The sequence below is a fragment of the Megalopta genalis genome, chromosome 7 (assembly GCF_051020955.1).
Source record: "Megalopta genalis isolate 19385.01 chromosome 7, iyMegGena1_principal, whole genome shotgun sequence".
NCBI classification, from domain to species: Eukaryota; Metazoa; Arthropoda; class Insecta; order Hymenoptera; family Halictidae; genus Megalopta; species Megalopta genalis.
The window spans coordinates 7683939-7709446 of NC_135019.1; the positions used below are offsets into that span (position 1 = coordinate 7683939).

Genomic DNA, 25508 nt, shown 5'->3' on the forward strand with positions numbered 1-25508 from the left:
TATAATCCGACATGGGGAACTGTTGCGCGCGCGATCCGCTTCGAATGAACTAGCTGCGTTTTTGCGCAGTTGCTGGTCGAGCAAATTCCCGTGCACGTAATCGGCTGCCCGCGACGTGGCGATCGCTGGTAAACAGAAAAAAACACCTTGAACAGAAATTATTGCTTGCATTCGAACGTTCAAGAACCGGGAAAGGTGGTAAATTCTACCTAATCGGCGCTCAGATCGTGCACAAAAATGGACAATTTGGGAAGAGGGGATACGATTATTCGAGCTTCGCGGTTTATTTTTATAGTTATAATTACCTATTATTATTTTTATAGTTATTAATTGAATAATAGTTGTAATTTAACCTTGACATAATCTTTTTAACGTGGTCCAGTCATCCGCAATTCTATCGACTGACGTTTGATGGCTAAATCGTTGACGTCGTTAGAACCAATTTCCGACGTAAAAATTGCACATTTCAAAAATATTCCGATAATACAGTAATGTCTCTCTAATTGACGCTCAGATCGTGCACAAAAATGGACAATTTGTGAAGAGGAGATACGATTATTCGAGCCTTGCGGCTCGTTTTTATAGTTGTTGATAATTCGAAACTATAAAAATGAACCGCATCCATTTTTTTGGATAATCTGAGCGTCAATTAGAGAGACGTTATACTATTCTTCCTAATTTTCCTTCAGCTTGCAAACAATAATGGACAATTTAGGAAGATTATTCGAGCCTTGCACCTCGTATTTATAATCGTCGACAATCGGCAACTATAATAATCGTGTATCCTCTTCCAAAATTCTCCATTTTTGTTTAGAAACTGATGGAAAATTGGGGATAATTTATAGCCTCTCAATTGTTGAATCAAGCATTCTGAATTTATTGACAATTTATTATTGACAATTTAAATGACAATTCGTGACTATAAAAATGAAACCCAAGAATCGAATAATCGTATCTTCTCTTCCTAAATTGCCCATTTTTGTGGACAACTGGAGAGACATTACTGAATTTGCTTTTGGAACTTGATAAATATGGCACAGACTCGCGTATGATGACGTTCATGCGTTCTTCTCATTAATAATCTGTGCGTCAATTAGAGAGACATTGCTGTAAACGATCGAAGGAAAATCCGTGGGCGTAATCTCGAACACGAAATGAACGTTAACAGGTTAACAGCTATAAAAATCTGCGGAAATGTTCACAGAAATGTACAAAGAAATTGGCAAAGAAACGGAAAACATTTCCAAGAATATTCGAATTAATAAAAAAAAATCCCCTCGAACAAAAAGTGGTATTACTTCAATGTTGATCTTTCTTCGGACGAACATTTACCATCGAATTTATTCGGAAAAGAAGCTCCGTACGAAAAAACGTCACTGCACGTTTTCGACTTATTTTTTTCACGCAGATTCGTCATCCTCTTCTCGCTTGTACCACCAGTTCGGCAACACCCTGTAAACAAAGAGCGAACGCTGCATCATCCGGGTCGATACAGATCAAATTAAAGTGCATAATAATCCGAAAAAATGACCGCTGCATAGATTTGAATGTACGATAACGCGGCATACAAATTTCGATATTACATCGTTCGCGTCACTTTGCATCACAATGGAAGCGAGTGCTATAGCGTTCATCGTCCGCGAACGTATCAAATATTATATATATATATATGTATAACTATATAATTTACATTTTCTTCGCTCATTAGCCACCGTCAACATTAGGCGCATTTTATCTCGCGCGTCCCAAAACGATTCGTCTCCTCCGAATGTGTGCCAGGGAAGCTGAGAGGTCGGACACCCCCGATCTAAACGGTCGCGCGACAGCAATTAACGGGTCGCGCGGGTCCTCGCAATAAAATAAATTCGCGCAGCTTTAAATCGTGTCAGCCGGAAATATCCGTGTCTCTGGGCGGAGCGAGCGAGCGAGCGAGCGAGCGAGCGAGAGAGAGAGAGAGAGAGAGAGAGAGAGAGGGCGCGGGGGATTCAATTTTCGGGATTCCCGTCGACCCGTTAATTAGCCGTATTTCTATTGAAACGCACTGGTCGGACCGTCGGACGTATACGAAACATCTTATTCGGTGTTTATTAGCGGCGTCCACGTAGGGAGTGGTAATTAAGCGAGGGGCGGCGGGGAAGCGCGTTTGATACCCGACGCTGCCAATTTGCGAGTCGCGCGAAAGAGCTCCGGTATCTGAGCTGGGATTAATCCGAGAGAGCAGGTCAAATCGCAATGTCGAGGCCCGTTCTTTTGAATCTATCCGGGGCCGCTGTCGGGACGCGGCCCCCGTCTTCGATGGGTTCGTTTTTTCTCACCTGGCCGGCATTCATCGATTCCCCGGGCTCCCGGGGATCTCCCTGCGGCGCGCGGCTAGGCGAATAAGGTCTATATCTCCTCAAGTGGCCGTATCCCCGCGTTACAGGCCAATAAACCTGATTAACATTGGGCGTTCGTTAATTACGGGCCTCCTCTATTACGTCGACTTAGCCGTGCGTTAATGATTTCACGGTCCCGTGGGCTCTGCCGACGTATCGACGAATCAACGATACGTTGCCGCATCCCAATATGCATTCGGCTGCTGCCCCGCCGCGACCTACGGCGGATGCACGCGTATTTACATATTCCTCTCGTGCTCGGTGGCGTGGCGCAACCGCCTCACCTGTTAATTGCCAGCGCGCAGCCTTTTCATCCGTCCCGGTTATTTATGCGTTTCCTTGGAATCTCTTTCGTTTCCCGGTCCGGAACCCCGGCGGAAAACGGACCGGCTGGCAATTATCGGGATTTTATTATCTTTTTCCGCGGGGTATCGCGACGTTGAAATTCTATTTTCGATCGCGCCTCGGCCCCGCGGCGCGCTCCGACGCGACCGTCGAGATGTTTGCGCGCGCGCGCGAAACGGCGCGAGTTAAAATCCATCTTTAAATTGCAAAAAGGGTTCGAAGCGTTAGAGACAACACGGCGAAATGTTTGCGCTTTCAACAGCTGTCCCGAAGTAAATTCTGCCGGGACATGCACAGGTGTCAAAACCGTACAAATAAAAATCGCCCCTACCTGCGCCCTTAATCCGGTGAAAAATGGTCGGATCTCTCGCAAACAGCGTTGCCTAACGCGCGCGTCACAGTCCGTCCTCCATATGAAAACGCGAACTCGTAATTAGCCGACGTGTCTGCAGTCGGTTGTTGATATCAAGCGACGCGTTTAAGATTTCCCAGTAAATTGTTTACTGCGAACGGACACGCGTACGAAGCTTGCTCCGTACCGTATCTCAACAAGATCGAGCAACGGATGATGAAAATATCGAAACTTTAAATCTCTGTGCGCCGCGAAACTATTTGTATCGCACTTTTTAACGGAGACAGTTTCGTTTCGTTTCGTTTCCATTGTCGTTTTACACTGAAACTGGATTCTGTAGCTTATCGTTTTGTCAAGGAATATCACGTTACCGTAGCTACATTATTTCGCACTAACTTTTTAGTGTGAAACACCAACTTTCATGTTTCATCGAACCGCCTCGGTGCACTTTATTACTTCATTCAATCGATTCGTTTGATAAAGACAAGAGCACCCACTGCTGGCTGCAACGTAGCCCTAAACCATCGCTGAGCCTCCGTCATGTTTAACAGCCGGTTGTATGGTTTTTTAATTCTAGTTCTTCGATCGGCTTTCTCCAAATCGTCTAAAAAAATTTTCCTCTTCGGATTTTTTTCGACGCGTCGAAATTGATTGCGGTGGCATAGGAAAAATTTGAAGAAAATCGAACAAGAAACTAGGATTAAAAAACTTACAACCGAGAAAATGTATTGGGTTGGCAACTAAGTAATTGCCGATTTCAGTTATAGATGTCTCTCACTCCCATTTTTATGATATCCGTAAATGTTATATTATAAAATTATTATTATTATTATTATGTTATTTTTTATTATCCGCGAATGTTAGCAACTGGACAAATTGAATGCAGCGGTCAAGGAAAAGCGACCAGAATTGGTCGATCGTAAAGGTGTCATTTTCCAGCAGGACAATGCTAGGCCGTACACGTCTTTGTCCACTCGGCAAAAATTCATGGATATTGGTTGGGAATCGATGTTACACCCACCACCATATAGCCCTGATTTCGCGCCATCGGATTACCACTTATTTCGATCCCTGGACAACTCCCTTCGTGGTAAAACTTTTAATGACGACGACGCGCTGTAAAATCTCGCTTAACTCAGTTTTTGGCCGAAAAGAATCAGACTTTCTACGAGCGCGGAATTTTCAAGTTGTCAGAGAGATGGCAAAAGGTCATCGAACAAAATGGAAAATACATTACAGATTAAACTTCGTTCCAAGTAAGAAAAAATTTTTTATTTCATTGAACAAATCGGCAATTACTTGGGTTGCCAACCCAATAAATATAGCGAATATAGGCTAGCGAATTCCGTTTTCGCTAACCGTCGCGCTAATAATAGAATATAACCCGGAAAATCCGTCAACCTACTCAAGAAGATCCGAACGGACCAAGGGAATGGCGTGTCCAAAATGATCTATTATTAAACTTTCAGAAGTGTCGTGTACAATTTTTTATTTCATCGAACAAAAATCGGCAATTACTTAGTTGCCAACCCAATACAATCACAACCGTACAATTCTCTAGATTTCTGCGGCAAGACCGCGTTAGATTTGAAGAAATCAATTAGCGAAGATCGGCTTTAACAGTGTCCCGTTCGAATTGTTGCAGATAAGCATCGAGGTCTGTGATCGGAACGGCGAGAAAATGGCGGACACTCTGGGAAGAAGACGGTACCTGACGATCAGCATACTGCACATCATCACCATCATGTGCCAAGGCAAGTTCCCTTAGAAATCGATGCGCCGTAACAAAGAGCTCGGCGACGAAAGCCGGTTTTGCGCGATCGTTAATCCGCCGCGCGGAAAGATCGGCAATGAATCGTCGCTTTAAGATCGCGACGTTCAGATTCCCCTTGGTTTCCTTTTGCACAGCCACTCGTATAAACCACGAAAGATAAGGAGGGGAAGGAGGGGCGCCGTTCGCGGCACATTGTAATTTACGTTTTAATTCGCCGCGGAAAACGGCGGAATCTATTTTCGTTTAAGGGGCCCCGGCGTAAAAGAAAAGTATTTCGGTCGGTAATACGCGTTACATCTATTGCGGGGGCGCCGCCGCTAATGGAATTCACGTAATTATAAAGGAAACGTGTACCAACTACGAACGGCCCCGGTAAATAATTACGCCGCGAGCAACGGCCGGGAAGAACGCCGCCGGTTTATATCAAGTGAATTAGTATTATATTTCGATTAGATTCGCGAGACCCGGAACCTCGAATGGAATCCGGCCGTGCGGAACCCGGGCACGCGAGCTATTCCAACGAAACCGTTTCGACCGCCGCGGAAAAAACGGTCGAACGCGCCCTACCTCCCCGCCCCGCCTCCTCGACCGGAAACTATTATTCCACCATCAAAAGAAACAGTCCGCCGTACGAATCTTCCTATCGAGTCGTAAAGGCAATTACGTACCTTAACGACACGTTGCGCCGCGTTACGTCCGCCCGAAATTATTGCCATTGCACCACTCGCGACGCAGCTTCATCCGGACTTCGATTATGCCTTCTTCACACTGTAGCAATTATTATGCCGTCTATACTTGTTCATTGCTTCCCGCGTCGCTGGAACTTTTATCGTTTCGCACCCTCCAGTTGCCTTGGACGCGAATCAGTTTGTTTCCAATCGTTCGCGATTTAACGGACTGCTTTTTTAGATTAACTTTCGTCAAAAGTCGATTCCGTTTCGAACGAATGACTAATAACTTTGTATTTATCTAATAAGATGTGTTAAATTTGTTCATTCACGATTATACAAAATAAGAAACTAATAACTTTGTATTTATCGAGTGAAACGTATCGGATTATTTTATTCGAAAACGAACGAAATAAGAGAACAGAAAGATTGAATATATCTTAATCGATAAACATGAAGTTAATTATGCCCGAATACAAACCGCGGGCACGGCAGTTGTTCTCTGCACAGTAACCGGCTGCGCTACCCTATTTCGCGATAGGACAACTTCCGAAGCAACGGCGATCCGATATCTATTTTAGGACCCTAAGTCGAAATGCTTGTTACCGACAGCGACGATAAACTGATTGTCAACTATCGCGTCTGCGGCTAAGGGTCAAGACGCGGCCGAAATATCTCGACAATCGTCGGAATCGATTCGATGAAATTCTCTTGGCGCTGCTTATTTGAGTTCGGTTTTCGGACCCTGGACGTTTCGAAGTGCTCCGAATATTTACCCGTGGAAACGTTCGATCGTGCACCAAAGACATAAATAATGGCAAAAGTCAACAGACAATGTACCCTGCCCGTTTTTTACGCACGCGATCAAATCCGTGCAATCCCGATGTCGTCGATACGCCGACGCTCGTCCGGAATGGGTTAAATTTGCGAACGGTGAACGCGAGTTTTGCATTTTCGTAGCCGCAGTGATTGAAATAGATTCCATCGAAAGATTAGCTCGAGGGATTAACGATCTTGCCAGCACATCGGCGAGAGCGATGCGAAATAGAGTCGGGAGAGCAGCACCGATGTCGCGCTCGAGTCTCGTTCCTCAAGCAGCTATTTAAGCTGCTTTACATTTAACGAGCGCGACTGGCTGAATAGCTAAACCCGAGGACGATAAGACGAATTCATTCTTTTAGCGGTAGATAACCCGCGAGCGAGCGAGCGAGCGAGGAAACGAGGAAGCGAGGAAGCGAGCGAACGGATCCGTAGTCGGCCAGCCGTCGCGCGGCGTCGCGACGCGACGGTGTTTGCACGGTGAAACGCGAGGTTCCCCGTGTTCGCAATTAACGGGAAACGTGGGTGTCAACCTGTATGATAGATAATGGCCGGAGCGTGCCAGAAACTGCGCCCCGCGAGCCAAAAACTCCTCGCTGCCGATGAAACTGCTGGTCGGACACGCAACTTTGTTTGCGTGGCGGCAAATCAAGTTACAGTGACATTTTCTGCATTACTATTATTAATTATTTCCCTAAGCCGGAGAGATTGCATAAAAACGGGAACGTCGGCGGCCGGAAAGTTCATTCCGTTTCGTGTTTCGAGATAATGGCACCTCCATTAAACGAGTCCGCCATACTTTGCTGGAAAAATCCGCGCGATCTAATTAAGCCGATCTGTGCGCAATGAGCGAACGCCCTCCGGTGAGCGAACGTTCCTCGCATTATACGACAAAGTAACAATTATGATATCGCGTTAAAATTTACACGTTGCTGAAATTTCGTACGAACGGCTCGCGGATAGTGTCTTGTAAAAATTTATCGTTTCGCGTATTCGTCGACAAAATTGCCGTCGCAAAATGCTGGAATCGTGCTCGGCGGTGCATAAACTTACGGTATTATTTCTCGGAGGGCCGGCGATCGTTTCGACAAACTTGCAGCTGTATTTGCCGTTGCTTGTCGATGACAGATTTCAGATTCGAAACGATTTGGATTTCGAACGATCGTTTCGAGTAGCGTAGCCGGTTACTGTGCAGCGACCAACTGCTGTGCTCGCGGTTTGTATTCGGGCATAATTAACTTCATGTTTTAAGATATATTAAATATATATATATATATATATATATATATATATATATATTAATATATATATATTATTATATTATATTTATATTATATTAATATATTAATATATATATTAAATTTTTCTGTTCGATTATTTCGTTTGTTTTCGAACAAAATAATCCAATACGTTTTACTCGATAAATACAAAGTTATTAATTTTTTATTTTGTATAATTGTGAATGGAACAATTTAACTCATCTTATTCGATAAATACAAAGTTATTAGTCCTTCACTTTGTATATTTGTGAATGAAACAATATAACCCATCTTATTCGATAAATAATAATGTGATCAGTCTTTCATATTATTTATTTTTACGAAAACAAACATTTAATATGCTTCATTCGAACGAATATAAAAGTAAATTACCCCCGAAAATAAAGCAAAGGTACAGCAAAATTGGTCCCGCCGCAGTGATCCGCTACGTTCTATGTAATTCCGCGAACTCGACGGTGGCTTAAAATAAATCTAAAAACTTGAATAATTTAAGAGCCCGATCCTCGACGAACTGGATCGTCGTTGGCTCTTGTTCAATGAGAAAATTTCGGTGGTCTTTGCGGCGATTCCTCTCGCGGTAATTCCGGGGATCCGACGCGTCGTTTCCCGACGACCCGTCACTTCGCAGGGGGTCCCTTTTTTTTCCTGGACGCGGTCTATGAATAGGAGAGGCGGCCATCAATCATCTAATTTCTCCAGTTGCCGCCCGTTAATACCAGGACCGACTTATCGCGGCGCATTTCTAAGGGCCATGGAAATCCCGGGGCGAATAAACATCGTGGCCCGAGTTACGGCACGGCACGACGTCGTAACTGCTGGTTCACTGATGGGACGGGATCAGTGTGTATAAGTAGCCCGACGAAGAACCGCGGGTTATCAGCAGCCTCTGATAAAACATATTGTGTTAGCGGCGGTGGCGTTAATCAATTTTCCATTCAACGTGCAATATCTTCGCCGTAGTATCGAGACCCTGCTCTCCGCTCAATGGGGAGAAGCCGATGCAAGGAGGTCTTAAGATCGCTGGAGACGGCCCGGGAACTCGTAATTATCGCTAAATAAGAAAGCAGCTCCCCTATACCGACCCTCGACAAGATATATTAAGCCCGGCGTAAACTCCGAGCCGCCTTAGTCGCCGTTCTTGCAAGTTTTAAGCGATCCGATCAGTAGAACGGCTCGCCATCCGGCGAAATAAACGTCTTCCGACTCTCCCGATTTCTCCGCCACGTGATTCGATTTTGACACGCTCAATGACGCGCTAATTTCATACGGATTTTACACGTTCGCGACGAGTGATACGATTATTTACAACAGGCACGTTAAAAAGAATGACTAGACCGCGGATTTTCATGGAAAATAAAACTTATCCGCATGAAATGCAAGAAATAGAAATTAAACAGCAAGTTATTTCTGTCGGTGATAATTCGAATTGAGCTGAGAACGATACGTATTTTTTAAATTCCTTCGATCTTTCTAGCATTTTAAATTGCGACCACTCAATTTTACCATAAATGCGCAAAATTCGCGATTTATTCGCGACGCATTTATTTCGCTGAAGCGTCTACGCACTATTTCATTAACAATGATAGTATTAAAATACTTCAAAGCATTGAAATTTTGCTCTAATTATATGTCTCTATTGATCTTGGCTTCGCTGGTCACCGACGAATCCCACGGCACCGCGAACAAACCCAATTCCCGGTCACCTGTGACCCCCGCGTTAATCTTCCATTTTGGACTCATTGTATTTTAATCCGTATTTTTCATATCCGATCGCTGGTTGTTCTGATTCCACTTGTTCGAGTCACCCGGCTGGCATCAAGTTGTTATCCCGGTTGGCTGGCTGTCGATTATTCAAATTTCACTTGGTTCACTTAGCGGATACCTGTTCCACTTGCCTGATCATGTTGCTGCCCATATTCTACTTAACCGAGTTCCACTCGTTCTTGTTCTACTTCTCCGATCATAGGTCAGGGGATCGCTTCAATTATCTTCGCTGAGATCGCTCTCCTGTTCATGAAGCACCACTGTTCTACCGGTCTGACCATCCGGATACTTAGACCACTTGTCGGATCATTGGTGGCCTCTATTTTACTTGTTGCAGTCACTTCCTGCTGGACGTCTTTGCTCCTGGGACGTTTCTGTTATACCTTCCACGATATGGACTGTTCTTGTTTCACTCTTCTGATTAAGAGTCATGTTAACTATACTTGTTCGATCATATAGATAATCGTCTGAAATGGCAATAGTTGTCTGATCATGGCTAGGTTCTATTTTACTCGTCGCAGTCGTATTCTGCTGAACGTCTTTGCTCCTCGGACGTTTCTATCGTACTTTCGTCGACATGGAGACTCTTCTGACTATAAGTCACGTTAACTATACTTGTCTGACCATATAGACAATTGTCTGAAATAACAGCAGTTGTCTGATCGTGGCCAGGTTCTATTTTACTCGTCGCAGTCATAGTCTGCTGAACGTCTTTGCTCCTCGGACATTTCTATCGTACTTTCCTCGACATGGAAACTCTTCTGGCTATAAGTCGCGTTAACTATACTTGTCCGACCATATAGACAATTGTCTGAAATAACAACAGTTGTCTGATGACAACTAGATTCTATTGTCGCAATCGTATTCTGCTGAAAGTCTTTGCTCCTCGGACATTCTCATTCTACTTGTCTGGCTATAAGCACGTCGACTCTACTTGCCTGCCCTTATAGTCAATTGGACTACTTGTCTGATTACAGAACCCACCCAGAACCTTCTATCCAACTTGTTGCAGTCATTTCCTGTTCATCGTTCTCGTTCGTCGGACCTTTCTACCGCGCACCGTATCTCCGCTCGCCCGACTACATAGCCAGCTACACCACTTGTTAGATCTCACTGCGTTATCCTATACCCTCATCTCTACATTCTCAGAGTGTCGAAGGAATCGGCCGAGTCGTCGTCGTCGTCGTCGGTGCCCTCGCTTGTCCGACAACGTCGGGACCCTACTCTACTTGTCTGACCATAGACACCAGCTGTTCTACTCGTCCGACTACAAACGACCCCTGTTATACCCATCCGTACCACCGGTTCAACCGCCATCCTTCACGTTCAAGCATAGATGCACCCCCGTCTGCGAGAAACTTTCGGAAGACGACGCGTTCGCTAGCGCGTGGGTTAATTAGGGTGCTCCGTGACCTAGTAACCGCGTAAAAATCGGGTCGCGTGAGTAACCCGGCGCCAAGGCGGGGCCGCGTAATCTCGGATCGCTTTGAGGCACTAATTTAAATACATATTAATACAACGCGTATGCAATATCCGTCGTTGAGCCAGGTGGAAGGAGACGCGGAAGTACGCAGACAGGAAGACAGGCAGGCTCTGCTGGCTGGCAGGCAGCAGGCAGCAAGCAAGCAGGCAGGCAGCGTGTGCATCAGACCATAGACTTTGTCGGTGCCGGCGGGAACCGACTTTGCGTGCCAGCCAATCAACATACCCGGCTATGCATACGAACGAACCCGTCGACGGCTCCCGACCCGAACAAATTTCCGTCGAACGAGTCGCGAGCGACTCGACGGCCCGCGACGACCTCGGCTCATCGCCGATCGGACGGGATCCGTCCGGATCGCGTGGCAATCCGCGACCCTCATTGATTCCACCGCGACTACCTTGGCAAATTGTTTCACGAGGAGACCGTACGATCGGCCGTGCCGATCCCGGGGAATACGCGCCCGAACTGTCCGCGATCTGCTATTATCCGACGCTTCGCGCTCGCCGCGCGACGCGACTGTTGCGTCTTCGAGTATCTGGACACGTGTGCCGAATCTCCGGCGGTTCTGATACGCTTCGTAATAACGAAGTAATGTTGTGCTTCAAATTTAACCCTCAGCGCTCCGCGCGTTTCTCGAGTACCGCCTACCAGCAACTCCGGCATATTTTTGGAGCGGAGCGCCTGAGATAAAGGAAGTCTTATTTTGAGCGGAAAAGATTACACGTCCTTAAAATTATAATATACTATGATACTATATACTATTACATATAGTATATAATACTATATACTATTATATATATATATTAATATAATACTATATACTATTATATATATATTAATATAATACTATATACTATTATATATATATATTAATATAATACTATATACTATTATATATATATTAATATAATACTATATACTATTATAATATAGTATATAATAGTATATACTATTATATATAGTATATAATACTATATCCTATTATAATATAGTATATAATACTATATACTATTATAATATAGTATATAATACTATATACTATTATAATATAGTATATAATACTATATACTATTATATAGAGTATATAATACTATGTACTATTACATATAGTATATAATACTATATATTTATATTATATATAGTATATTATTACTATATACTATATAATATACTATAAATATAAATTTTTAATTTTGTAATTCACCATGGTGCGATATCTTTGGTAACAATCTCCCATGTGCATTCTGGGTTTACTTGGACAAGTATCACAGCATTCGCTTTGCCAAATAGAGTTACTAGATATTTCTTTCAAGTTTAGAACATCTTCTGCGTAATCGTTGGTTTCCTTTATAATTTCATTTACCAATTCGTCCGCGAGAAATAATTGAAAATATTGTGTCGGCTGTTCAATGTTCAAACGCCTTCGGAGCGCTAAGGGTTAAACGTTCGATGCCCACCGTCGTGGACAAATACACTGGGCCGCAAAAGTGTTCGGATTCCTTTTAAATGGTATTAACTTTTTTAAAACTAAGTGACTCGAATTGTTTTTAGGTGACAGTGGGATTAGTCTACTAGACGATGATTAAAATGCCTTTTTTCTTTTAAATTTTGCTCTTACTTGGGATGACAAAAAGAGATAAGAAACTCTCGTTTTTTTAACTTTTTTTATCTCAGCCTATAATAGACATTTAAGAAATGCCTCTCATAGATGTCGGTAACTTAATTATGGTAACTTAATTATAATATGCGGTTGAAAATTCGATCGAAATTGGTTAACCCAGAGACGAGCTACGGGCGTTGAAAGATTTCAAAAACAGCGAATTTCTTTCTTTATCTTTGAAAATGATGATCTTTAATTAAACTATTAAAAAAACTAGAGTTTTTACAAAAACTAGAGTCTTTTATCTTCTTTTTTGTCATTCCAAGTAATAACAAAATGTAAAAAAAGCGTTTTGATCATCGTCTGGTAGATTAGTCCTGCTATCATTTAAAAAAAATTCAAGTCACTTGGTCCAGTTTTAAAAAAGTTATTGCGTTTTAAAAGGTGCACGAACACTTTCATGGGTCACTGTATATTCGAACACCTTTTAAAACTACAACAGCGAACCGTCCAAAAACTAAACAATTTCGATGATTTGGAGACGTTGGAATATCTACTTTACTCGACAATCTATAAAAAAATTGCTTGCAAAAGTAACAATTTGATGGAACGAGGAAAACATGATGGAGCGATGTTTTATCAACTTTTTCGTCGCGACTTGGACGTGACTTATTATTTCTTGTCATCCCATCGAATTGCAATTTTCAGAAAAATATTTTCACATCTCGACAAATCTCGACCGATTCGTTCCACTCGTGGAAAAGTTGTTCCGTTTTGAAAGTCGTCCCGCATGTATTATATTTGCTCGCGAGACTACTGTAATTGCAAGAGTTCGCGTGTAGTGCAAGATGCGATCGTTCGCGTTCTAACGCGTTCCGTATGTCGTTGTAACGTGTTCCATGGAGTTGTGACGTCGTCTGCCTAGTTCGTGATATCGTCTGCCTATTTCGTGTTGTATTGTCTTCGTCGCCGATCCAGTTCATGTTCGTACTGCAGATGAATTTTGATGATTGTAGTCGAATCTTTTGATCTACAGGCGTGACTGATATTATCGTAGTCGAAGGACCGTGGATCTGTCATTCTATTGGGTTGGGGTATAAGTTCGTAGCGTTTTTATCAAGCAATTTGAAGGCGATTTTCTTTGTTGTTTTCGTTAAGCTCGCGAGGCACCCAGGCTCCCAATTTTTCGGCAAATACTATTGAATGAAGATGATTGAGAATCGTTTTATGATCGCAGTTCATTTTTTCGGCCAATTCACGACTCGTTCGGTGACCGTCCTCCTTCGAAAGTGCTTCGAGACGCTCTTCGTCGAATTCAGAAGGTCTTCCGCCGCGGGGCGTCTCGTCGACGTCAAAATCGCCATTTTTGAACTTCGCAAACCATTTCCATGCTGTAGACTCGCCTATGACACCTTCTTCGTATACGTTGCAAACGTCCCGGGCTGCTTCGGCAGCTTTTTGGCCTCGATGAAAAGCGAAGAAGAGAAGGTGTCGAAAATGTTGCTTTTCACCTCCTGGATATTCCATTTCTAAGCCTCGAAAGTAATAAAAAATTAAGTTACTCGAAAAGACGATTAGCACAGTTTTATAGAGCAGAAAGAGCTCTATCGAATGAACATTATACACTTTGTCAAGCAGCAAAAAATCGTTGTAAAATAAAAGAAAATATAAAAACGCTGCGAACTTATTCCCCAACCTAATACATTTAAGAAATCCGAATTCTCGGAACGGCTTGTTGCTGGGCCGTTCACGGATACCTAGAAGTGGCAATCCAGTGACACGCGCGTTCCTGGAGCGTCCTAAACCGTCGTATCCAGCCGCGACGAGTTCTCCGTTCGGTCCGCGCGAGATCGACCGCACCATCATCCCGCGAAGTGCCGGAGAAAATGTTCCCGCCGAGAAGTTTCGAGCTCTTCGAGTTCGCACGCATCGAATTAATTTGATTCTCCTCGGCTGAAGCGCGAATCTTGATGCTATCGATTTTCCACGAACGTACAATGTATTTTCATTCCCACGAGCTCCGCGCGCATTCCGCCACCGAGCAGAAGCAAATACGGACCGGTCCCCGGCATCGAGCAGAAGCAAATGTAGCCAAGCCCCGTTCGATCGAGCAGACGCGAATGCAGTCTCCGGCGCTCTCGATCAAGCGGAAACGAATGCGGCAGTTCGATCGTATAATTCTTTAATCGCGGCCGGATTTTCGAGCAGCCGGCGGCTCGAGCTGTTCCGCGGATCGTGCGGCGGAACCGCGATGCTCGTTTCGCCGGACCAGAAGTTCAAACAGAAAATGTCAGCGCGTATAATAGGAAGGTCTGAAAACGTGGCATATGAAACCCGCAGACTGTGCGTCGTGGCTCGTGAATGCCGAATCGGCAGCGAATGTGCCAGAATAAAGCATTCTCGAATTCGACGATACACACTGTTTGCCGTTCCAATATACTCTCTGTATCGGTTCACCTGCGAAGTGCCGTGCACGAGACCGTGGACTCGTTCGGTCAACCGTAGAATCTCAATGGATCCCGGTTCTTTCATGCCGCTCTTTTTTTGTCCTCCTTTTTTTTTCCACCCGGACCGTCAGCCGTAGGATTTGTCGATTTCATAGCGGTCCGGAGGAATCATTCTCCGTTCCCGAAACGAAACGGCTAGAACAATCGCATTGTTTCCTTGGGGGGGAAAAAAATCCGTCGAGCTTTTCGCTCGGGAACTCGAAACCGAATTACCGTGTTTATCGATGAAACGGTATGGCAGGCTACGTTGTGCCGGCTGTGCGGCCACGTTAAGGATTTACAGCGTCGGAGAAATTTATTCGGACACTCTTCTAAAACGCGGTATCTTTATTTTAATTTCGACTAAACGACTAGAATTTTTTTTTATTTTTTTTTAAGATTTGAGCTATTTATTTTGAAAGTGGCATAAGTCACTTTGTTTTTAAGTCGATATATTTAAGGGTTCGCGTTTTAACACGTTTAAAAATATGGATGCTAACTTTCGAGAAGATTTACTTGTATTTGTTATCTCAGGATACTGATATTTTTCTCGGTATAAATAATTCCGTATAAACGTTAAAAAATCGCCACTTTTCATTACGGTAAAGTGACTTATGCCACTTTCAAAATAAACGGCTCATTTCTTGGAATGACAAAAGAAAATAAATGTTAAATATTCAGTGGAAGAAAAGGTGTGTTAAGCGATAAAGAATCTTTATTATGTGCTATGTTCTCGATGCACGCTTACAAAGTGAAAGAGAGAGAGAGAGAGAGAGAGAGAGAGAGAGACAGAGTGACGGGCAGAGAGCACCATTTGTTTTAGACAAAACGTGCGAGCAACGGTCACCGCTTCTTCCATCATAATCTTTACGATGGTAACAATCGATAGATTGCGACGTTGCTATACATTGGATTCTTAACAATAAAAATCTCATGTTTTCAACTTTTCTATCTGAGCCTATAACGAAAATTTAAACGAACCGCCGTCTTGTGCCAGCCGCGATCGTCACCCATTGGTCAGCATTTTTCGTTGATAACTCGCAAACAAAGCCGCGGATTGCGTTTGCGCTAAGGAAAAAGTTACTTAAAATAACCTCAGGAATCCCTGAAGTAAGTAGTACAGTAATGTCCCTCTAACTGACGCTCAGATTGTCGACTAAAATGAAGTATTTGGGGAAAGGAGATACGATTATTCGAACCTTGCGACTCGTTTTTATAGTTACGAATTGTCAAGAACTATAGAAAACGAGCTGCAAGGCTCGAATAATCGTATCTTCTGTTCCCAAATTGTCCATTTTTGTGCATAATCTCAGCGTCAATTAGGGAGACATTACTGTAAACTGGTATGTAGGTTCTTCTCTCACAATCTCTGATACTGTCAAAATATCTTACTCAGAAATTTTGTACATGAACTTCTTCATTGAGGCATCTATTGTGATAAACATCGTAGGAAGTTTAACGAAATCCAATCTTGTCATTGTTGCAAAACAATGTATATTAGTCGCATTTAGGGCTCGGTAGTTCTAGCGTTAAATAATCGAACACGGAGTGATCGTTCGATTATTTAACGCTAGATTTACGGAACCCGTCAAAATGACGGGTCACTAATTTTTTAATTTACGATTATTTCGTATCGTAACGATACATTTATGTGTTGTTTATTAGAATAGCACTTGTTAAAAATCAGAATAAATGTCTTATCGTTACTTTTATAACAAACATCTTAGCGTCAGTTAGGGGGACATTGCTGTAGTAAGTAAAATCATTTCCCGGACGTAACATCATTTTGAAACACCCTGTATATGTACTTCGAATAATAACGATGACAGTTGCGTCGATGCACGCGGAATATCAAGATGCAAGATTCGAAGGTCTCTCGTTTCCGCCCCGAACCGCGTAGAATTCTCGCGAAACTCGTATCTTCTTCTTCTTCTTCCTCGCAAATAAACGATGATTATCCGTCGGATCATTATCGTCGATCTCTTATCCGTCACTTCGTCGCGCCACGGAACGTTTCAGAATTTGTCGCCTCGCCTCCGGTATCTCGAGAATGATCGACGGAGAGATGCATTCTGCAACGAGCGCGTCGCGGCGTTATTCCCCCCGATGATCCGGGAAAAGTGTTCTCCGCTTTGTTACGTATTCGTTAGAGCCGCGAAGAGGTCGAGAATAGTCGGCGGGAGTTCGGCCGACAATTTGTATGCCGCGTAGAGCTCTTCGGCGAAGGTGTGGTTCGCGGAACGAAGGATATCTCGCTTCCTTCTGGGGCGCCCCATTACGAGGCGGCGTCGATCGGTAGACGACGGTTCGCCGACGATTTCTGTCTCTATCCGCGTGATCGCCTGGATCCTCGGTATTTCGCCACGATTTCGCTAAGCATTGTCGCGCGGCTCGAGCGAGAGAAGATGGCGAAAAAAGGGGACCCGGCCGGAGCTGGAGGGAAATTCCGTGTAGGAGCGAAATAGGGGCAGGCCGTGCTTACGTCTCTCCCGGCGTCGTTCCAGCGAATGGAAAAACTTCTGGTATTCCCCTGGTCGGCAGCAGCGAGATCGTAGATTCTTGATGTAGCCTTTGTGCCGTGGAAAGAGAAATGGCAGGAGGAAAACGTGGTGGAAATCCTTTGGAAAAAGAACCTCACCTGCCGGCAGCTGCTCGCTCGGCTTCGGGGCTCGTGACGGCCTCGTACGCGCGCCCTCGCGCGCCTTCGAAACTTTCTCTTTTCCCTCGGCATGGTCACGTTCCTTCTTCTCCTGCCGCCCCGCCGACCCCCGAGTAAATGCAAAAACATATTTAAGATGTTATCCCCGGCCGAGGCCAGCCGCATTCAAACTTGAGACATTAAATTTACATTAGTGCCGTTGCACCGACCTGCACGCCACTTAATACGCGCGCATTACCTCGTTGCTGCCTTCTTGCGTTTCGCCTCTCCGCCGTCTCGCCCTACAGCTGACCCTTTTAGCGCGCCAACAATGCGCCGGAACACGTGCCATCGAATTCCGCAGGCCGCGAAAAATCTGCGAACGTTGGGGAACATTTTTCTTCGTAGTTGATAGTTCTTTCTGCGAGCGCGTCAATCTTTCGCTTTGGATCGCGTATAGGCGATCGATCGTCTTTCGCTCTCCAAATAATCCAAAGGACATTAACCCGAGAAAGATAACCTACGTCGCAGAGGCGCCTGCGAAGACTGTTGATTTTTGTTAATTTTTCATAGAGGTCTAGTGATTTAAGTTTAAAATTACTTAAAATATAAAAAAATATAATATAAATGCATTTTATTTTTACAATAATGCCGAACCTTTAAAATGACTAGATTAACTTAAATAAATATCCATTGTTAGTATAAAATTGACGCCTTAGAAAAGCATGCGCCTCTGAAGCGTATGGTTATCTTTTACGTACGTTGTCATATGGTTATCTTTCTAGGGTTAAATACAACAAATGCATAAAATCCGCGGTTCTACTTAAAATTTCTTCGTATCAATGAAATTTAGTGTCTGTTGCCAGAGAAATGACCAAAATGTGACAATAAGTTGTACAGTTTCAGCAGTAAATTGAGCAGAAATGTGAAATGCAACTCAAATCATTGGGGCACCCGTCTGAAATTATGTTTTGTTATCACAGTTTCGTCATTCCTCGCGAGCGAAGCACAAATTTTTCATCGATATTAAATAATTAAAGAAATAAGTAAAACACACACACACACACCGAAGAAATAATTATAAGATTCATCGTAACACAAGAAATTTTATGGTGACATTCAACCCCAGAATGCGACCCTTTTCTAGTTTTTGGCGTAAGTAAAATTGCGGGGTTGAAAACAGCCAAAAATAAAGTCTTAATAATTGAAATGTAGTTGATAATTTTCGAAATATAATAAAACATATATTATATATATTATATAGTAAATATTATACATGTATTATTATTATTAATATTATAGATGGATATATTAATATTATTATTAATATGTTATATTAATATACATATAACAAAATATATATTAAAATATTATATTAATATTGCAATATAATACTATTATATTATATATATTTTTTATTATAATATAATAGTATTATATTGCAATATTAATATAATAATATAATAATATTATATTATAATAAAAAAAAATAATATAATAGTATTATATTGCAATATTAATATAATTTTATTATTAATATGATACTTTATATATAGACTACAATGTACGAATGTTTCAACATTTATTCGCACGTCAGCAGTCAAATGAAAAATTTCGTGGTATCGTCGGTCACCCCAGAGGGTCGTTCTAGGATTAACAGCGTGTCATCGGATGAAATAAGATTATCAACGTCGATCCGAAAGGGTAACATCGGCGAACAGGTAAGAGAAAGAAATAGAGTCGCGTGTTTGAACAGATCGAGGCATCGAGACGGAAACAAGAGCGTCGTCAATTTTGTGGACTTTTACGAGCGGCGAATGCACGAGTACATATATCCGCAGTCTATTGATCAGTGTGTACGTGCTGGTATCGGTATATTCTGGGCCGACGATTGTGCCAGGCCGCTTCGAATTCCAGGCTCCGCGACGAGTTTACATAGAAGCGGGTCGCGTGCCGGTGAATGACGTTCACACGTGCTCGATCGTCTCCGTCGTCACGGACGGGCTCTCGTCCTGGATATTCGCGTCGGTCGTCGTCGTCGTCGCCGCCGCGACGCGATGGGACGCGCGACGGTACCGAGCCGCGGCGAGAAGCGTGCATTATGCGGTGGCAAAAGTGGGCGCCCAACGACGCAGAAAATGTATAAAGTGATCCGCGGGACCCGGTTTGACGGCCGCATAAATGACGGGGAGCCGGTGGCTTTGGTAGCCGTGAAAAGGGGAACGAATATCATCGAGCGTCGAGTAGGCACACTCGTGCGAAAAAAAGCCACTCGTTAGAATGGACGTTTCGCGGCGCCTATTTATCATGCTAGCCGGCCGATTGCGCTCGCTGCACACTCTATTAAACGGCGAACCACGCCGACATCGCCGCCGCGTATCCCGTTACATCGGATTGATTTTTATATAAATATGCAACGACCATATTCGCCGGTGATTACACGAGCCGGAACGTCACCGGACGGACGCCGCACGGATGGAGACGGCGCGTTCGACTGCGGACGAAACGTCGCGAAATTCCGTCCGATATCTCCATCTTCGCCGCTGTTTGTAATTACAGTAATATCTCTCTAATTGACGCTTAGATTATCCACAAAAATGGACAATTTGGGAAGAGGAGATACGATTATTCGATCCTTGCGGTTCATTTTTATAGTTATGAATTGTCAACAACTATAAAAATGAGCCGCAAGGCGGCCATAAAAATGGATAATTTATGAACAGAAGATACGATTGTTCGATCCTTCCATCGCGTTTTTATAATTACAGTAATGTCTCCCTAACTGACGCTCAGATTGTCCACAAAAATGGACAATTTGGGAAGAGTAGATACTATTATTCGAGCCTTTCGGTTCATTTTTATAATTTCCAATTGTCAACAACAATGAAAACGAGCCGCAAGACTGGAATATCGTACCTCCTCTTCCCAAATTGTCTATTTTTGTTTCTAAGCCAGAGCGTCAATTAGGGAGAATTTACTTTGACGCCTAGATTGTCCACAAAAATGGACAATTTAGAAAAAGGAGATACGATTATTAGAGCCTTTCGGTTCACTTTTATAGTTACGAATTGTTAATAACTGTAAGAATGAGCTCCAGGGCTCGAATGATCGTATCTCTTCTTCCCAAATTGTCCATTTTTGTTTCCAAACCAGAGCGTCGATTAGGGAGAATTTACTGTGCAGTAATGTCTCTCTAATTGACGCCTGGATTGTCCACAAAAGTGGACAATTTGGGAAGAGGAGATACGATTATTCGAGCCCTGTGGCTCATTTTTACAATCGTTGACAATTCGTAATTATAAAAATTAACTGCAAGGCTCGAATAATCGTATCTCCTATTCCCAAATTGTCCATTTTTGGGGACAATCTGAGCGTCAATTAGAGAGGCATTACCGTAGCTTTTTCTCATTACGATTGACTCGCACGAACGTTCAGAGTCTAGTCATCGTCGTCTACGCGCAATTTAACCGAATTAAAATTAGATTAAAATTAAAACAACCAACACGATTTATTTCTAAACGTTCGAGCAGGTTCCACGCACGTAAATGCCACTGCAGTAATGTCTCTCTAATTGACGCCTAGATTGTCCACAGAATTGGACAATTTGGGAAGAGGAGATCTAGGCGTCAATTAGAGAGACATTACTGTATTGACAATTCGTAACTATTAGGCTTACCGGAAAGTTCTGTCCGATAGTGTCACTTCAAGTTTCAATCCATATGCACATGTTGATTTGAGACATATATGACTATCTCTCTTTATCATTGCATTTACACGCATGTACTCTCCTAAATAAACTGAAACAAAGATGTCTCATGTCGTTATTAAGTGAGACGCGATCGTGAAAACATGGCTACCGATGATAATGCCAGATCACATGCTGCTTCGACGACTCGTCAGAAAATCGCAGAGCCAGGCTGGGAAATTCTGTCGCATTCACCATACTGCCCAGACCTAGCACCCTCCGATTATCACTTGTTTCTCTCTTTGCAAAACTTTTTACAGGAAAAAAATTCAAAACCGAAGCTGATGCCAACCAAGCACTGGTTGAGTTCTTCGCCTCTAAAAATAAATCATTTTTTAAAAATGGCATTTACAAGTCGTAAGTAACGATAGAAAGTATATTCACCAATAAATATTATTAAATGTATGAAAATCGTGTTATATCTCAATTCAAAAACGGACAGAACTTTCCGGTAAGCCACCTAATATAAAAATGAACCGCGAGAATCGAATAATCGTGTCACCTCTTTCCCAAATTGTCCATTTTCGTGCACAATCTGAGAGCGTCAGTTAGAGAGACATTACCGTACCTTAATTAATGGTAATTCGACAGCGTCGGTTCGCGGGGCGCCCGATGGCAGCTAAAAGCGGTCGTTGCTGATTAAATCGACGGAATGGAAGGTAACAACGGTGTAGATGTCTAGAAAGAGGTAGAAAATATGTAGTAGTCTCGGTCTCCGCTGAATTCTCTCCGTGGATATTCCTCCATCGACTAGACCAAACGAATCTCCTGGAAAAAAGGTGGACGCGAATTTGTCGGGCGGGGCCGGTTGGAATGGCCGGGACAAGAACCGGAGTTTTCTTCCGGAACGACCACGTACGACGATCGTTCTTTCGGCGATTGCACGCGACCGCTAACGAGCCCGTGTCTTTTTAGCGCGACGGGATCGACGGCGTCCCGGGGAACGCCCGGTAAAACCCGGGGCTCATCCTTTGAACAAACAATGGAAAAATATGGCCGGTCGCCGGGTTCGCTCCACGCTGCGATCGTCCGACGCCGCGGAGCTTCGGGACGGCGCTCGCGCGTTCGCAGCGCAAGGAATTCTATTTAGCTTCTGATAAACCATCGTAGTTTATCGAATGAACCGTTACGTCCGGCCGGCTCGCGGCAACAAATAGAATCTGTCGGATCGTTTCGCGTTACAACCACCCCCGCGATTCTCCTGCCGCCGCGCGGCAAGCTCCGCAGGGCTTTGCTTTTTGCGGAGCTTTCGTTTCTCATTGACTCGACGGACAACGTAATTACGGGGAACGTCGCGGCCAGAGGCCGGCAACGAAGCAATTTTGCCCGTCCTCCTGTCTTCCGGAAGCCTCTGTGCCATGGAAGTCATCTGAATTGTCTTCCGAAGGATTCCGCCTCCTCCGCTCCGTTCCATTTCTCTGACCCCGGCTCGCACCTGTTCCACTTCCTACACCTTGATTTAGGTTCACCCGTTGCCCCGTCCTCGAATGTCCACGTTCCGGTCCCGAATTGTTTTAGGGAGCCGTTTGAAAATGATCTTTGAACCGTTGATAACTACTTTTGTCTGCGGCATAGGGTTATATAGAGTTTTATATATATAATAATATAATAATATATAATAATAATAATAGTAGTAATTAATAATACTAATATATATATATATATATATAATATATTAGTAACATATATTAATAATATAATAAAATAATAATATAATAATATATAATAATAATAATAATAGTAGGAATAATATATATATAATTCCTACTATTATTATTATTATTATATATTATTATATTATTATTATTATGCAGAGTGAACAAATTATGAGGTTCCTGAGGTTATTTGAAGTAACTTTTTCCTCAGCGAAAATGCAATCTGCGGCTTTGTTTACGAGTTATTAATGAAAAACAGTGACCAATGGGAGGCGAGCTTGGCTGGCGCGCGGCGGCCGAGGCAACGAGCGCACGGAGCTCGGTTGCCTAACGCCGAGCGAACTCGCCCCTTATTGGTCAGTGTTTTTCATGGATAATTCATTAACGATGGCTCGGAGAAAATTTTTGTAAAGGAAAAAGTTGCTTCAAATCACCTCAGGAATCCCTCATTTCTCGGAAATGCCATAATTTTAGAACACTCTGTATAATACTATTATATTATATATATTATTATTTTGTAGAGCAATTAATAAATAAATAATAATAATCATAATTAATAATAGTACATAAATAATAAATATAGAAATAAAATAATAAATAATTAAAAGAATATAATAAATAATAATAAAACTATAATTCATAAATAAATAAATTGCGTTTGGCCCGTTGATGCCAAATAAGCAAATAGATCCTCGAAACTTAACAATTTTACGTTCAAATGCAAGCTTTCGAGTTTGTAGAAACGATCGAATCGTGTTCTGTTTCGCGTTCCGTCCTGATCGGTGCACATACGTACCTCGCGATGTCTTCTCAATCAGTTCGGTTTTCGTTCTTATCGGTTGCGGATGGATTTTGCGCGGTAGTTATCGAACGATCCAATTGGTTTCGCGGACGTGGTTGCAGTCGCCTCGGTTTAACGATTAGGAAATTTCGAAATTTCTTTCCCGCGTCGCCGCGCATCGAGACGCGCCTCGGTCGACTCTTAAACTCGATCGGCTCGGTACCGAACACCCCGTGTTCCCGTTCCTACCTTATTTATCCGACTAATTACGATCTCGGGATCAGGGGAATCGGCCGAACTATCTACGGAAGATCGATTCTTCCCGGGGACTGTGGAAACTGGGTTAACACCATTAACTCGCGACTGTGAGATCAGAATGCATTTCCATCTTTGCCCGGAGTCCTCCTCGATTATCCCGCTGGAAGCGATAGTCACGTGTTACCGTTGCTCGGCCGAGTTTGTCCCTTATCGATGCTGGAAGATCGACCGGCAGGATCGAAAGGGAATAGACCAGGAAATCAGAGTACAGAAAGGGCGGAGCAACTTCGTAGGGCTGTTTGAGCCTCGGGGAGGGGGGAGTTGTCTCGCGATGGTATTTTCGGCGGTGTTCAATCGCGCGAATATACCTTCGACGTTGCGTGAGATCCATATGGAATCGCGTGTGTGGACAGACATGCATACTTCATGGACTGGTAGCTCGCAGCTGGCATTCGAGACGCGTGTGCCGTGTGCCGGGGGGACGCCTTCGCAAACTCGATTCGATGAGGGATGGAGAGTGGGGGGGGGGGTGGTGACGGTGGCTTCTCGCGGCCCGTTTAATGGCATTTCCGTGCTCCGCCGAAAAGAGAAATATGAAATTTCGGGATAGAAAGTCGCGTGTATTCGTCCGGGTATTCCTCCGTGTATTCTGCGCCGTATTCTTCGCCGTTGGCCCACTTACGGAACACCGGCGAAACTGGACGTTCTTTTTTCGCTGCGCGAGCTGCGGATCTCGAAACCGTCGACTACCGATCGACGCGTGCCCAATCACTTTTCTATGTCGTGTTAGAACTTCCGTTTCAGCTTGATTTACTAATTTACTAATTTGCGAATTACTAAATTGCGTCAGTGACGGGGTCATTTATCCGTGGTCCATCGTCGAACGCAACGGTCTGATTTTACTTGGCTGATCGTTGGTTGACTCATTCTACTCGCGAGTTACTACTACACGGAGTTGGGATGATTGAATTACGTTGTACTTGAATTACGTACTTGAATTACGCGATTCAATTAAGTAACTCAAAGCTTCGAGTCAATTCGATTGTTAATTATTCCGATCGGGAGTGTAATTGAAATGCAATGTAATATTAAATACGATGTAAGTGGAGAGCAGTGTAATTCAAATGCAATGTTACTGGATTACAATGTAACTGAATCACTTTGTAATTGAATTGCAATGTAATTGGAATTACTCTGTAATTGAACTGCAATCTACTTTAATTACTTTGTAATTGAAGTACAATGTAATTGAACTGCAATCTAATTGAATTACTTTGTAATTGAATTACAATGTAATTGAATTACTTTGTAATTGAATTACAATGTAATTGAATTATTTTGTAATTGAAGTGCAATGTAATTCAATTACTTTGTAATTGAACTGCAATCTAATTCAATTACTTTGTAATTGAATTGCAATGTAATTGAATTACTTTGTAATGTAATTCAATGCCTATCTTAATTACAATATAATTGAATTACAAT

At 43.1% G+C, this 25508-nt stretch overlaps 1 protein-coding gene across 2 annotated transcripts in view; it reads left to right on the forward strand.

The window, feature by feature from the left end:
- Positions 1-25508, forward strand: part of LOC117229120 (lachesin) — a 593951-nt gene that overhangs the window by 16629 nt on the left and 551814 nt on the right. For both annotated transcript variants that reach the window (XM_033485304.2, XM_076523789.1), the window contains exon 3: positions 4718-4826. In XM_033485304.2, coding sequence (XP_033341195.1) covers positions 4754-4826 — 73 coding nt within the window. In that variant the 5' untranslated portion in view covers positions 4718-4753. The remainder of the gene's footprint in view (positions 1-4717; positions 4827-25508) is intronic.